Here is a 15,266-nt window from a genome sequence, read left to right as displayed (position 1 = left end):
AGACAGTCCGGTACCCCATACTCTCTGAGCACTCCCCACAGGACTTCCCGAGGGACACGGTCCAATGCCTTCTCCAAGTCCACAAAGCACATGTAGACTGGTTGGGCAAACTCCCATGCACCCTCAAGAACCCTGCCGAGAGTATAGAGCTGGTCCACAGTTCCACAACCAGGACAAAAACCACACTGTTCCTCCTGAATCCGAGGTTCGAATATCCGGCGTAGCCTCCTCTCCAGTACACCTGAGGAGTGTGATCCCACCATAGTTGGAACACACCCTCTGGTAATTATTACATTTGTCTGAATAATTTGATGAGGTACTATTTTTTACTTCTTTAATACGGTGCAGATTACGTAACTGTTTCATTGCATATATGGCGGAAGGATCTGTGTGGTAATATGGTTTGGACACAATGTATTATGGGTAATGGCAGTCAGGTTTGGTGGAATCGAGCCATACGGTTTTTTGACCTTACTCTTACTGTGAAAAACTGGCTTTATTTTGCCATTAACGTTCTCCCACGTCGTTATTGTTGTACGTTTTTGAATGATTAAGTCAGGATGCCACCCGAACGCCTCCCTAGGGAGGTGTTTAGGGCACGTCCGACCGGTAGGAGGCCACGGGAGAGACCCAGGACACGTTGGGAAGACTATGTCTCCCGGCTGGCCTGGGAACGCCTCAAGATCCCCCGGTAGGAGCTGGACGAAGTGGCTGGGGAGAGGGAAGTCTGGGCTTCCCTGCTTAGGCTGCAGCCCCCGCGACCCGACCTCAGTTAAGCGGAAGAAGATGGTAGATGATTAAGTTGACAAGTAAACAATATAAAACTAAGAGGAGCGTCTAGTTAGGGCTTCATTATGAAACTAAAACGATGTTTTCTCTCTTTTTTTTGGGGAATGCGTGTTCCAGATTTGTAAAGCTGTGCCATCTGGATCTGAGCTACTGTGAGCTGCTGACTGACGCCGCCCTGGAGTCTCTGAGCTGCAGCGCCATCAGCTCCCTGGACATCAGCGGCTGCAACATTCAAGACGAGGTGCGACTCAGTAAAAGTGGCCATTAAGACACGTTATATTATCTCGTTTTTCTGTCCCAAATGCTCTACAAACCCCCAAACAAGTGAAGTTGTCACGTTGTGTAAATGGTAAATAAAAACAGAATACCATGATTTGCAAATCCTTTTCAACTTATATTCAATTGACTAGAGCAGGGGTGCCCATTACGTCGACCGCGAGCTACCAGTCGACCGCGGGGGGTGTGTCAGTCGATCTCCAGCCAGGCTTTTAAAAAAAATAGACCTAAAAATTAGTGATCATCAATCTTCACCAAGACGTCACTTAAATGACATTCACGGTACCGGAGGGTCTTGTGAGATGACGCTGGCTGCTGCAAGATCATTATTATGAAAATATGACCGAGAGGAAGGCGAGAATCACTTTTTATTTCAACAGACTCTCGCGCCGTACCTTCCGTCAAAACTCTAAAGGCCGACTGCACATTTCCTATCTTCACAATAAAAGCCCTGCTTCATGCTGCCTGCGCTAACTAAATACAGAGTCTCGGAAAACTGGCGTGCACAAGCGATCCCTCAGAAAGCTGGCGTGCACATCACTTGTGCACGCCAGCTTTCCGAGACTCTTATTTTGTTAGCGCAGGCAGCATGAAGCAGGGCTTTTATTGTGAAGATAGGAAATGTGCAGTCGGCCTTTAGAGTTTTGACGGAAGGGACGGCGCGAAAGTCTGTTGAAATAAAAAGTGTTTCTCGCCTTCCTCTCTGTCATTTTTTCATAATAATGAACTGGCAGCAGCCAGCGTCATCTCACAAGACCCTCGGGTGCCGTGAATGTCAATCAAGCAAGCTACGGAATTTGCCGCCAATGTTTTTCTTGTAAAGTGTATGGAAGCTGGATGAATTAGATGCCAAAAACCAACCACTTTCATGTGGTATTGTACAGAAAGGACAACTTTTTTTTCCTCCTCCATTTGAAAATGTGGGCGTTATCATCATTACTGTCTGATTCCAATCAATGCAAGTCATCAGAATCAGGTAATACACCAACTTATATTCTTGTCTTTGTGAAAGAAAGACATCTATATGTGTTACACATGCTTGTATTATCATTAAACACATTTAACTTGTTTACACAAATGTCTCTTTCATAAATAAATAAATATAAATGATATATATAAATGAGGTAGATCCCCTCGAGTTGGTCAATTGAAAAGTAGCTCGCCTGCAGAAAAAGTGTAGGCACCCCTGGACTAGACTTCAAAGACAAGATATTTAACGTCGGAACTGGTAAACTGTTATTTTTATCAAATATTAGCTCATTTGGAATTTGATGCCTGCAACATATTTTAAAAAAGTGGCAAAAAAGACTGAGAAAGTTGAGGAATGCTCATCAAACGCTTATTTGGAACATCCTACAAGTGAACGGGCTAATTGGGAACAGGTGGGTGCCATGATTGGGTATAAAAAGCAGCTTCCATGAAAAGCTCAGTCATCCACAAACAAGTAACGGGGCGAGGGTCACCACTTTGTCAACAAATGCTTGAGCAAATTGTTTAAGAACAACATTTCTCGACCGGCTATTGCAAGGAATTTAGGTATTTCACCATCTACGCTCCGTAATATCATCAAAAGGTTCAAAGAATCTGGAGAAATCACTTCACGTAAGCTATGATATTACAGACCAGGCGGTACTGCATCAAAAAGCGACGTCAGTGTGTAAAGGATATCACCACACGGGCTCAGGAACACTTCAGAAAACCACTGTCGGTAACTACAGTTGATCGCTACAACTGTAAGTGCAAGTTAAAATTCCACTACTACTACTTATCAACAACACCCAGAACGCCAGCGGCTTGGCTGGGCCAGAGCTCATCTAAGATGGACTGATGCAAAGTGGAAAAACGTTCTGTGGTCTGACAAGTCCACATTTGAAATTGTTTTTTTAGAAACTGTGGACGTCGTGTCCTCCGGACCAAAGAGGAAAAGAACCATCCGGATTGTTCTAGGCACAAAGTGTAAAAGCCGGCATCTATGATGGTATGGGGGTGTATTAGTGCCCAAGGCATGGGTAACTTACACATCTGTGAAGGCACAATTAATGCTGAAAGGTACATACAGGTCTTGGAACAACATATGTTGGCATCCAAGCAACGTTATCATGGACGCCCCTGCTTATTTCAGCAAGACAATGCCAAGCCACGTGTTACTACAGCGTAGCTTCATAGTAAAAGAGTGCGGGTACTAGACTAGCCTGCCTGTAGTCCAGACCTGTCTCCCATTTAAAATGTGTGGCGCATTATGAAGCCTAAAATATGAGAAGGGAGACTGTTGAACAACTTAAGCTGCACATCAAGCAAGAATGGGAAATAATTCCACTTCAAAAATATATCGTCTCAGTTCCCAAACCTTTATGGAGTGTTGTTAAAAAGAAAGGCCATGTAACACACTGGTAAAAATGACCCTCATGACAACTGGTTTACATTCTAAGTTCATGATCATTTGCCAAAAAAATGAAGTTTTAAATATATTGTCTTTGCAGTTTTTCAATTGAATATAAGTTGAAAAGGATTTGCAAATCATTGTTTTCTCTTTTTATTTACCATTTACACAACGTGACAATTCCCCCCGTTAGAGCGAAATGTTCCGAGAGGCGTGATGGAGTGAAATGACCCAGATAACAATGATCGTATGAAAACACCAACCTGACGGCGGATGTATGCTTTTGAGGAAGAGGTAGAGAAGGAAGGGAGATGTGGAAGGAAAGAAGGAGCAAATTAAGGAAGTAAGAAATGAGTGCAGAAAGGAAAGAAAGTAAAAAGGCAGGCAGGAATGAAAGAATGAAGGAGAAAAAAGAAACTGACAGAAGTAAGAAAGGAGGGGATAATGAATGAATAAAGTACAGAAAAAGGAGAGAAAGAAGTGGGGTTTTTGGCGACACCTAGTGGCCACGATATTTCATTACGTTAAGCTTTTGATGCAACAAGGTGAATGATGAGGACACGCTTGTTACTGAATGTCTTCTAACACGCTTCTGCTGTGCAGACTTTGTATGTGGAAGTAATGTGCAAACAATTGATATATATTTATTTTGACAAGCAAGTAAAACTGCAATATTTTTTACATTTAGGTCACTTATTACGCATGTCTAATATATATATAAATAATAGACAAGTGTATAATAGACTGCAATATTAGATGTAAAAAATATTGCAAATATATATATATATAAATAATAGACATAATAATAAGTGTCCTAAATGTAAAAAATATTGCAGTCTAGTATACGCTTGTGTTTTTTTATATATATATTAGACATGCAAAATAAGTGTCCTAAATGTAAAAAATATTGCAGTTTGTTTCTTGTCAAAATAAAGAAATATCAATTATGTTTGCATAATACTTATTATCATTAATATTATTATATATTATACATATATTTAGACACTTATTACACATGTCTAATATATACTGTATATATATATATATATATATATGTAAAATGTATATAATATATAATAATAATAATATATATATTATACTTTCTAATACGCTTCTGCCGTGCAGACTTTGTATGTGTAAGTAATATACAAACAATTGATATTTGTTTACTTCAACAAACAACTAAAACTGCAATATTTTTTACATTTAGGACACTTATTACGCATGTCTTTATATATATATATGTATAATATATATATATATTTATATATATATATATATTAAAATAATAAACATACGTAATAAGTGTCCTAAATGTAAAAAATATTGCAGTTTTAGTTGCTTTTCAAAATTAAGAAATATCAATCATGTTTGCATATTACTTATTATTATATTATAATATATATATATATATATATATATATAAATAATAGACATGCGTAATAAGTCTCTAATGTAATATATATATATATATATTATAATAATAAGTAATATGCAAACATGATTGATATTTGTTTACTTCAACAAACAACTAAAACTGCAATATTTTGTACATTTAGGACACTTATTACACATGTCTATATTTATATGTATATATATTTATATATATATATACATATATATATGTATATATGTATATATATTAAAATAATAGACATGTGTAATAAGTGTCCTAAATGTAAAAAATATTGCAGTTTTAGTTGCTTTTCAAAATTAAGAAATATCATTTATGTTTGCATATTACTTATTATTATTATTATAGTATATATATATATATATATATTACATTAGACACTTATTACACGTCTAATATATATATATATATATATATATAAATAATAGACATGTGTAATAGGTGTCTAAATGTATATATATATAATAATAATATATTATATTTTCTAATACGCTTCGGCTGTGCAGACTATGTATGTGTAAGTAATATGCAAGCATAATATATTTATTTTGACAAGCCACTAAAACCGCAATATTTTTTACATTTAAGACACTAATTACACACGTCTAGCTTGTGTGCTACTGAGTGCCTAGCTGTTGGGTAGCTGCCATCTCCTACTCGCCTATAAGCATTGGATGTTTACTTTTTGAAAAGGACTAAAATAGAGGAATAAATCAACCGTGTGGTTTATTGGAGGACATTTAGATGTTGACTTCCTGTCCAAGTGAACACGCTGCAGGAGATTGCGGATGCAAGCCGTTATCAGTGGATACCTGTTTTTTTTTGCTGATATCAACACTGGATCGGGACACTACTAATTACAAGCACCTGTCGGAGTTAACATGAGACTTGACACCCCCCCTCTACCTCTGAACAGGGCTGTTTGTTGAGGGCTTCAAAATGTGTGCTAATTGTCCACATGTTATTATTCTCCCTAAACTGTTTTCTTCTTTAATGTTTAGGGTCTGGCTGCTCTGGAGGAGGTTCCCTTGAAAAAGTTGATTGTGGCCGATTGCATCGAGATCACAGATAGTGGCATCGAGGTAGGAACCATTTTAGCGGGCTAACAACCCTCCGTCATTCGGCCGTTCATTGGACTGAACTGACTGTGAGCAGAACCTGTGCAAGTACGTGGCCGACCTGGAGTACGTGGACGTGTCCGGCTGTTTGGCGCTGTCTGACCAGGCCATCCGAGCCTTCGCCTTTTACTGCAGAGGTCTGTTCACGCTGAAGATGGGAGGCTGTCCAAAGGTAGACACATATGAACGTACCCTGTCTTGGTACTCGGTACTTGGGTCTCGTGCCACACAGGGCACCTCAAGCAAGACCCAGCAAGTCTCTCTTTAAGAAGACATTTAACAATTAGACAGGAAGTCTCTTCACTAGCATTATTGTAATATTCTGAGAGAGTATAATGTTTTTATAAACTACTCTGATACAACTTGGTCTCACGCAACACAGGGCAACTTAAGACCCATCAAGTCTCTCTTTATTATATATATATATATATATATATATATATATATATGTATATATTTTTTTCCCATATTTTATTTAATTTTTCCTGAAGGAATCAATGAAGTACTATATATATATATACATACATACACATACCTGTATGTATATATTACAAATCTTCATGTTCCATTCATCTCCAATGTAGTGGCATGTATTGTTAAGGTAGGCTACACTTGTCCACACATCAGTAGTGAGAGTAATTTCGCTCTGGATGGCTTTTATGTCAGTCTACACTGCCTTGAATGTCTGCTCGTACTTCGTCTCCATCAGCTTGGTAAATTTGGTCCTCGAGGGACGTGAATCCTTTGTCTAAAACTTTCATCCTCCACCTTTGTTAGTGGCCTCACCTCATGTCAGTTAGCAACATATTCAGGATAGCATCAGTCAATGCAGCCGCTTGCTAGAAGCACACCTTTTTTTGGACCAAGTTTTTAATGCTGGCTTGTTTCTTTCTGAAATGAGAAAAACCATATTATGAGTAGTAGCATCATTTACATGTAACCTTAATACATACCCAGTTTACTTTATTAATAATTTCGGACGTAAAAGACAAATACGCCACCTCGTTAAAAAAAGCTAAATGAAATAAATGGACATTGGAGTTGCAGAATACACAAACAACAACACAGAAATGTAACTCCTCAGATCAGAACTGGATCAGATAATGTATACGTTTCTGTTGTGAATAATAAAGTCTGCCTGTGAATAATAGCACAAAATATTCCAGCACCTTCAAAACGTTTAGTTATACTAAAGCGTCACTCAAGTCTAAATATATTTATATAGCTTTATGGGGCCCGGCTACATCGATCCATTATGAAACCAACTTGAGATATTTCTGTCCGTCACGTTTATTTCCAAATTGTTAACCGTGCGTTTTCTCTCTTAAAGCTGAGTCAAATGTGCCGGAGACACATTATCAGCCCCGCGTTGCAAGAAACACAAAACGTTAACGTTACTCACAAAAAAGCTGAACTTATAAATGCCTGTTTCCACTCATAACAACACAGAAAATGAAGACGTCACGCTATCCAAAACGTTCCGGAAAGTTAATACACAACAGTTGCTGCTGCGCTGCCTTAACAAAAATCTCCTAGTTAACAAAATATTCAAAACACCCAAAGACGGACACAACGGATCAATGTACTCGGACTATGGACTGAAAAAGTTACGTACCGTGAGTTCTTCCCGTCATCCATGGCTCCTCTTCAGCTGCTCCCGAAGCAATGTTGTCCTTCCGTGCCACACGACGTCCATGCTGCATGTTTTGCAAGAAACTGTCGTCTTTGAAGTCTTTAAAGTAAAGTGTTTCCACACTTTGGACGACTGAGGTCGTACACTTTTCTCCATTGAAGCAATAACCTCGAGATGTTTCTCCGCTGAACTATCCGTACTGTTTCCCTCCGCCATTTTTCGAAGGTTTCCAGTGGTCACGTGAGCTGCACATGACATCATTAACAGGCTTACTGCCACCTCATGAGACGTCGCCTCAGCACCGCCCTGGCGCTGTTTTGTACTTATTTTGATTATTGTTTCTCAGCTGTTTGTAAATGTTGCAGTTTATAAATAAAGGTTTAGGGGGGGGAAAAAAAGAGCCTCAGCGCATGTGCATTTCATACATCCAACGAATCAATGACTAAATTAATTGCCAACTATTTTTAGAACCGATTTTAATCGATTAGTTGTTGCAGCCCCAATATATATATATATATATATATGTATATTAGAGATGCTCGGATAGGCAATCATATCATCCGCAACCGCATCACTAAAGTCGTCATCCACCCGAACCAACATTTTATCAGGACCGCAACCGCCCGCCCGTTGTTATATATCAGAGGTCGGCCACCTTTACCACTCAAAGAGCTATTTTAACCCGTTTCAGAGAGTAAAGAAGACGATGGGAGCCGCTAACGTTCTCGCGAATATCCGCTGGTGCTCATCCAGATAACGAGAATAAGGACGTGCTGTGAAGCCATTGCCTTTGACGCCTTCTGCAACATGTACGAATCGTTTGCCAGTCCAGCAACATGTTGTGTGCAGCTTCTGCAAACACACGTACAAGATTGAAAGGCATACTGGGTGATACAGAAGTACACTGATGGTTGTGATATAAACAATTTTAAACACTCTTACTAATATGTGCCACGCTGTGAAGCCACACCAAACAAGAATGACAAACACATTTCGGGAGAACATCCTCACAGTAACACAACATAAAGGCAACACAACAAATACCCAGAATCCTTTGCATCCATGACACCTCCTGAATATATTTTACACCCCCGCCCACCTTACCGACGCACGGGGTGGCGGGGTTTGCTGCTAGCGGGGTGTATAATATAGTCAGGAAGTGTCATGTGAAGTGAAGTGAATTATATTTATATAGCGCTTTTCTCAAGTGACTCAAAGCGCTTTACATTGTGAAACCCAATATTTAAGTTATATTTAAAACCAATGTGGGTGGCCCTGGGAGCAGGTGGGTAAAGTGTCTTGCCCAAGGACACAACGGCAGTGACTAGGATGGTACAAGCTGGGATCGAACCTGCAACCCTCAAGTTGCTGGCACGGTCGCTCTACCAACCAAGCTATCCTTCCCCATGGATGCAAAGGATTCTGGGTATTTGTTATGTTGCGTTTATGTTGTGTTACTGTGAGGATGTTCTCCCGAAATGTGTTTGTCATTCTTGTTTGGTGTGGCTTCACAGCGTGGCGTATATTACTAAGAGTGTTAAAATTGTTTATATCACAACCATTAGTGTACTCAGTGTCACCCAGTATGCCTTGCAGTCGTGCGCATGTATCTGCGGAAGCCACACACAACATGTTGCTGGACTGGCAAGTAGATCGTACATGTTGTAGAAGGTGACAAAGGCAAAGGCTTCATAGCACGCACTAATACTTATTAACTGGGTGACTGCCGGCAGACATTTGTGAGAATGTTTGCGTCTCCTATTGTCTTCTTCGCTTTGTGACACAGGTTCAAAATGGCTCTTTGACTGGTAAAGGTCACCGATCCTCGAACCATGTATATCAAGTATTTCCGAATGGTTCAACTGCCACCCGTCCGAATCTATTTAAAATCTATTTTTTCGTCATGTCACCCGCCCGACCCGCGGTTTATCCGCGGACGAGACCGCAAACCGCGCATCTGTAATTTATATATATATATATATAAATTACAGATGCGCGGTATATATATACATATATATATATATATACATATACATATATATATATATGTAGGTGTGGGAAAAATCACAAGACTACTTCATCTCTACAGAACTGTTTCATGAGCGGTTCCCTCAATCATCAGGAGATTTTAATGGAAGCATTCACATACAATGGTTTATATAGAGCACAGAGTGGGTGGGTACAGGCAGGCGTAGGGGCGTGGTGATTGGCTCATGTGTTACCCAGGAGGTGTTTCCGTCTGTGGCGGCATGTTGAAATGATTTCACTGCGCTTGTTGAGGGATGATAGATCTGGATGATATATAATAAACAGTTTCTCTTTCAAGCATAGGTTGCATCTTTTATTACCACTGTTGTAAGGTGTGCTGGATGCAAGAATTTGTCATGTTATTGAATATTCAACATTATTGTCTTTGAGGTTCCAAATGTGCTTGCTGAGTTCTGTAGAATTCCGCAAAGTCTGGTTTCTAAAGGAGGCGTTGTGATTATTCCATCTTGTTTTGAACGCTCCTTCGGTTAATCCAACGTACGTGTCGGATGTGTTAATGTCCTTGCGTGTTACCTTTGCTTGGTAAACGACTGATGTTTGTAAGCACCCCCCGTTAAGAGGGCAATCAGGTTTCTTGCGACAGTTACATTCCTTATTGGTTTCAGAGTCGTTTAGTCTGGGGGTGGGCAGTGCTTTTGCAATTGCTTTGTTGTGGTTTGAAATGATTTGTTGTATGTTATTCATACAGCTGTAGCTCAATTTAATGTTGTTCTTGTTGAATATTTTTCTTAGGGTGTTTGCCTTTGGGGAAGTGTTTGTCGATCAGAGTGAGGAACTTGTGGCTGATGTTGGTTGAGACGTTTTTGCTGAATGGGGGGTTGTACCAGATGTTTCGTTTTCTGCTCTTTTTTTGGTTGGTTTCCTGATTTTTCCCACACCTACATATTGCGCTCTACCACGGTATCGAGCACTATTCTCCGGATAATCCAATCAAGACATATATATATATATATAGAAATAAGGGCAACAAGTAGACTAGTTTCTCCATCCTTCTACCCCCAGATGACCGACATGGCAGTTCAGTGCCTCTCGAGCGGCGGCCAGTACCTGCGGGAGTTGGACGTGAGCGGCTCCCTCTTCACCGACCGCGCCATCAGATACATCGAGAGGCTCTGCCCTCCGCTGTCCTCCGTCATCATGAACGACTGCAACGGCATCTCAGAGTGAAGAAAAACATCTTCAATGGCACGCATTGTCCTTCACTGCTAATGTACGTGTGTGTGTGTGTGTGTGTGTGTGTGTGTGTGTGTGTGTGTGTGTGTTGGCAGGGCGGGGGCCATGAGGTTGCAGCCGCACGTGCAGCACTGGGAGTACAGCAACGACCAGACCAACCTATGGCTTCGGTGAAGCGGTGCAGGAGAGCCGGGATTTAAACTCCCTTCAGCCAATCAGAGCACTGCTCAACAGTTACAAATGACTCAGAAATAAAATTAACCCTATTTTCCGGACTATAAGGCGCACTTAGAATCATTTTTCCCCCCCTCAAAACTCGACAGTGCGCCTTATAACCCGGTGCACCGAATGTACGGCTTAATTCTGGTTTTGCTTACCGACCTCAAAGCAATTTTATTCGGTGTAATGGTAATGATAAGTGTGACCAGTAGATGGCAGTCACACATAAGAGATACGTGTCGACTTAGAATAATCATGTGTAAGTTATTACCCGGGCTTCACGGTGGGAGAGGGGTTGGTGCGTCTGCCTCACAATACAAAGGTCCTAAATAGTCCTGGGTTCAATCCCGGGCTCGAGATCTTTCTGTGTGGAGTTTGCATGTTCTCCCCGTGGATGCGTGGGTTCCCTCCGGGTACTCCGGCTTCCTCCCACTTCCAAAGACATGCACCTGGGGATATGTTGATTGGCAGCACTAAATTGGCCCTAGTGTGTGAATGTTGTCTGTCTATCTGTGTTGGCCCTGCGCTGAGGTGGCGACTTGCCCAGGGTGTACCCGCCTCCCGCCCGATTGTAGCTGAGATAGGCACCAGCGCCCCTTTCGACCCCAAAGGCAATAAGCGGTAGAAAATGGATGGAAGTTATCACACAACTCTTATGCTTAAAGGCCGTTGCTATAGTTATTATCATTTGTGCTGAAGTTGTACTTTTCTATCCGTGCAAAGGGCATACTTGCCAACCTTGAGACCTCCAATTTCGGGAGATGGGGGTAGGGGGATGGTGTTTGGTGGTAGCTAGGGGTGGAAATTGTAGCATCCCGCATGAGTTAGTTCTGCAAGGGGTTCTGGGTATTACTTATGTTGTGTTACGGTGCGGATGTTCTCCCGAAATGTGTTTTTCATTCGTGTTTGGTGTGGGTTGACAGTGTGGCGCATATTTGTAACAGTGTTAAAGTTGTTTATACGGCCACCCTCAATGTGACATGTATGGCTGTTGACTAAGTATGCATTGCATTCACTAAAAGTGTGTGTGTAAAAGTCGCACATACGTGCCTGGGCCGACAACGCTGTTACTACGGAGGTAAAGTGAACGTGACGACAGGTTGTAGAGGACGCTAAAGGCACGCCCCCAAAATTGTTGTCCGGGTGGAAATCGGGAGAAATTCGGGGGAAAGTTAGCCCTGGGAGGAGTCTCCCGGAAAAATCGGGAGGGTTGGCAAGTATGGCAAAGGGACATTGTCTCGTATCAGTGTTTGTGTCCAGAAAATCGAGTAATGTGACGCAGACAAAAGCAGAGACAGGGTGATATCACGGGTGTCAGCTCATTTGCATTTCTGAATAATCATATATTGTGTCCAACTGGGGCCGCTGAAATGACCCCCCCCTTCTTTCAGAGGCGGCCTCAGTGATGTTAACCAGGGACCTCCCGAATAAATAGAGGAGCACGTGGGACTGGACCTTAGAGCGTGGTGGGAGATTATAACCGGGTGTGCAGCCCCAAACGTCTCTCCTCATTGAGCCAAAATTGAACTCTTGTCTCTGCGTGATTCCTCGCTTCTTGTCTTGTTTAATAGATGTCATCAGTGTTTGAACCGAGATATGACATCCATACATAACATCTAACACAAAAGAGTTACGTGTGGACTGCAATATGATGGCGATATGACTCAAGTAAACTTGCTTCTTCCGCCCGGGCTGCGCTTCCTAACCTGCAGCGACCGTTAAGGGTAGCGTTTGAAAAAATTGGCGAGTGATTCCAAGGGAGTGACGCGCTGGGAACCGGTTTTCGATTCCCATCCCCACATATGCTGCTATTTTGCACGATTTTGCCTACAAATACAAAAATGCAAAAAAAAATTCTCGCTGAAAACTGCATTTTTGATTTAAGATTTAGACTTTTGGGGGGTTAAAAAACTATAAAAGACAACAGAGGGCTGGGGGTTGCTAACGGCGTCATATTATTTTGAATTTAATAGGCAAATAAAACAGCTAAAGAAATGTTATACATTGATTTAAAGACAGGTCTTTGTGTCTATTATCATTATTCATTAACATTATGCCTTTTTGCTGTATATTTCCATTGTTGATGGGTTTGGTGTTTACCGTATTTTCCGGACTAGAAGGCGCACTTAAAATCAGTTTTTTCCCTTCAAAACTGGACCGTGCGCCTTATAACCCGGTGCGCCTAATGTACGGAATGATTCTGGTTGTGCTTACCGGCTTCGAAGCAATTTTGTTTGGTACGTTGTGTAATGATAAGAGTGACCAGTAGATGGCAGTCACACATAAGAGATATGTGTGGATTGCAGTATGATGGCAATACGATTCAAGTAAACACCACCAACATTTTGTGTTCCATTGAAAATATAAAACATTACATAAAATAATCTATGTAAATGTTTTAGTACGACTCTGGTAAGCTATGAAGCCACACCGCTTGATGGATTCTACTGTGCTTCAACATAAAAGTATTATTATGGTGTGGGTATAAGGTAATACATATTATCAGGCGTTTTGTTTCGCAAAATTATGCAAAACCTGCTCAGTGGCCTTGAGGTTGGAGTGCCCGCCCTGAGATCGGTAGGTCGCGAGTTCAAACCCCGGCCGAGTCATACCAAAGACTATAAAAATGGGACCCATTACCTCCCTGCTTGGCACTCAGCATCAAGGGTTGGAATTGGGGGTTAAATCACCAAAAATGATTCCCGGGCGCGGCCACCTCTGCTGCTCACTGCTCCCCCCGCCTCCCAGGGGGTGATCAAAGGGAGGGGTCAAATGCAGAGGAGAAATTTCACCACACCTTGTGTGAGTGTGTGTGACAATCATTGGTACTTTTAAAAGCAACTTTTCTTACCTTCTGGTACCTGCTGATCTGTGTTTGGGATCTGCATAAGTCCTGGAAAATTGTGCGCGTCCATCTTTGTAGTCCGTGCTGACACCGTAGTCGATAAAGCTTCTATTATTCCCTTTATCTTCTTGTTATGGGACATTCATCCTCCACTGTTGCCATTTTTAATATAAAGTAGTGTATAGTTCTTTCTTATATCTGTCAGTAAACTCGCCATGAAAGCAATAAAACATACCGGTGTAGTGACTTTACATTATTCGCCCAAGGAACTTTAGTTATTAGAGGGTTCCGGTCGGATATTTGTTTTTTCACGGGACACATTTCCGGCCTTGTTGTTGTTTCCGGATAAGGAGATGCTGCTGCACAATGACTCCTTTAATGCGCCCTATAATCCGGTGCGCCTTATATATGAATAAAGATCGAAAATAGACCATTCATCCGCAGTGCGCCTTATATTCCGGTGTGTCCAGGTAACTGTGTTATGTACGTTGTCAAAAAAACAACAACTTTTAAATGCATCCCATTGTTGGAAATGTTTGATACAATGTCGACGACGCAATATGTGTCGTCTTAAAGTGTCAACAATCTTCTAGTTTTTGTCATTCGTACTGAACAAGTAGCATTCCATTAAATGCAAGTTTGATGGCACACAAGTGTGATCATTGATCGTTTATTTGCTCGGCATGTGCAATGGTCGGGGTTAATGTCAGAAAAAATGTATGTAAATTATCAAAAAAACTTCCCGTTCTCTGAGTTCCCAATGAACAAACAAGAGGCTGTCTTAGTTGCGGAAAATTCCATTATATACGATTTTCCAGCCCAAGCTGAATCTAGGACCAGCCCAAGCCTGGGGCATCTTTTTCTTTTGTGTTAAAGGGTACCATTATCACCAGACCTATGTAAGCGTCAATATATACCTTGATGTTGCAGAAAAAAGACCATATATTTTTTTAACCGATTTCCGAACTCTAAATGGGTGAATTTTGGCAAATTAAACGCTTTTCTGTTTATCCCTCTCTAAGCGACGATGTCAGAACGTGACGTCACATCGGTCATCAACGCCATTTTCCCTACCACATCGAGTCAAATCAGCTATGTTATTTTCCGTTTTTTCGACTGTTTGCCGGTACCTTGGAGACATCATGCCTTGTCGGTGTGTTGTCGGAGGGTGAAACAACACGATCCTGGACGGATTCAAGTTGATTTAGGTAGAATATGCATCGATTAGCACCGTATGCTAATCGATGCTAACATGCTATTTAGGCTAGCTGTGTGCATTATGCCTCATTTGTAGCTATTTTTGCATCCAGCCTATCCCTCCATCCACATTTAATGCCAAAAAAACATTTACCAATCGACGGCTTTAAGTT

General features: G+C 41.2%; 1 protein-coding gene across 2 annotated transcripts in view; it reads left to right on the top strand.

The window, feature by feature from the left end:
* Positions 1 to 11,107, top strand: part of fbxl13 (F-box and leucine-rich repeat protein 13) — an 89,928-nt gene extending 78,821 nt beyond the window's left edge. For both annotated transcript variants that reach the window (XM_061894202.1, XM_061894203.1), the window contains exons 17-21: positions 907 to 1,030; positions 5,861 to 5,941; positions 6,015 to 6,149; positions 10,662 to 10,822; positions 10,928 to 11,107. In XM_061894202.1, the coding sequence (XP_061750186.1) occupies positions 907 to 1,030; positions 5,861 to 5,941; positions 6,015 to 6,149; positions 10,662 to 10,822; positions 10,928 to 11,006 (580 nt within the window). In that variant the 3' untranslated portion in view covers positions 11,007 to 11,107. The remainder of the gene's footprint in view (positions 1 to 906; positions 1,031 to 5,860; positions 5,942 to 6,014; positions 6,150 to 10,661; positions 10,823 to 10,927) is intronic.
* Positions 11,108 to 15,266: the final 4,159 nt, after the last annotated feature.

Source organism: Nerophis ophidion, linkage group LG03, assembly GCF_033978795.1.
Source record: "Nerophis ophidion isolate RoL-2023_Sa linkage group LG03, RoL_Noph_v1.0, whole genome shotgun sequence".
Classification (NCBI taxonomy): Eukaryota; Metazoa; Chordata; class Actinopteri; order Syngnathiformes; family Syngnathidae; genus Nerophis; species Nerophis ophidion.
Note: the sequence above shows the minus strand (reverse complement) of the source record. Positions and strands in the feature narration are given on the sequence as shown.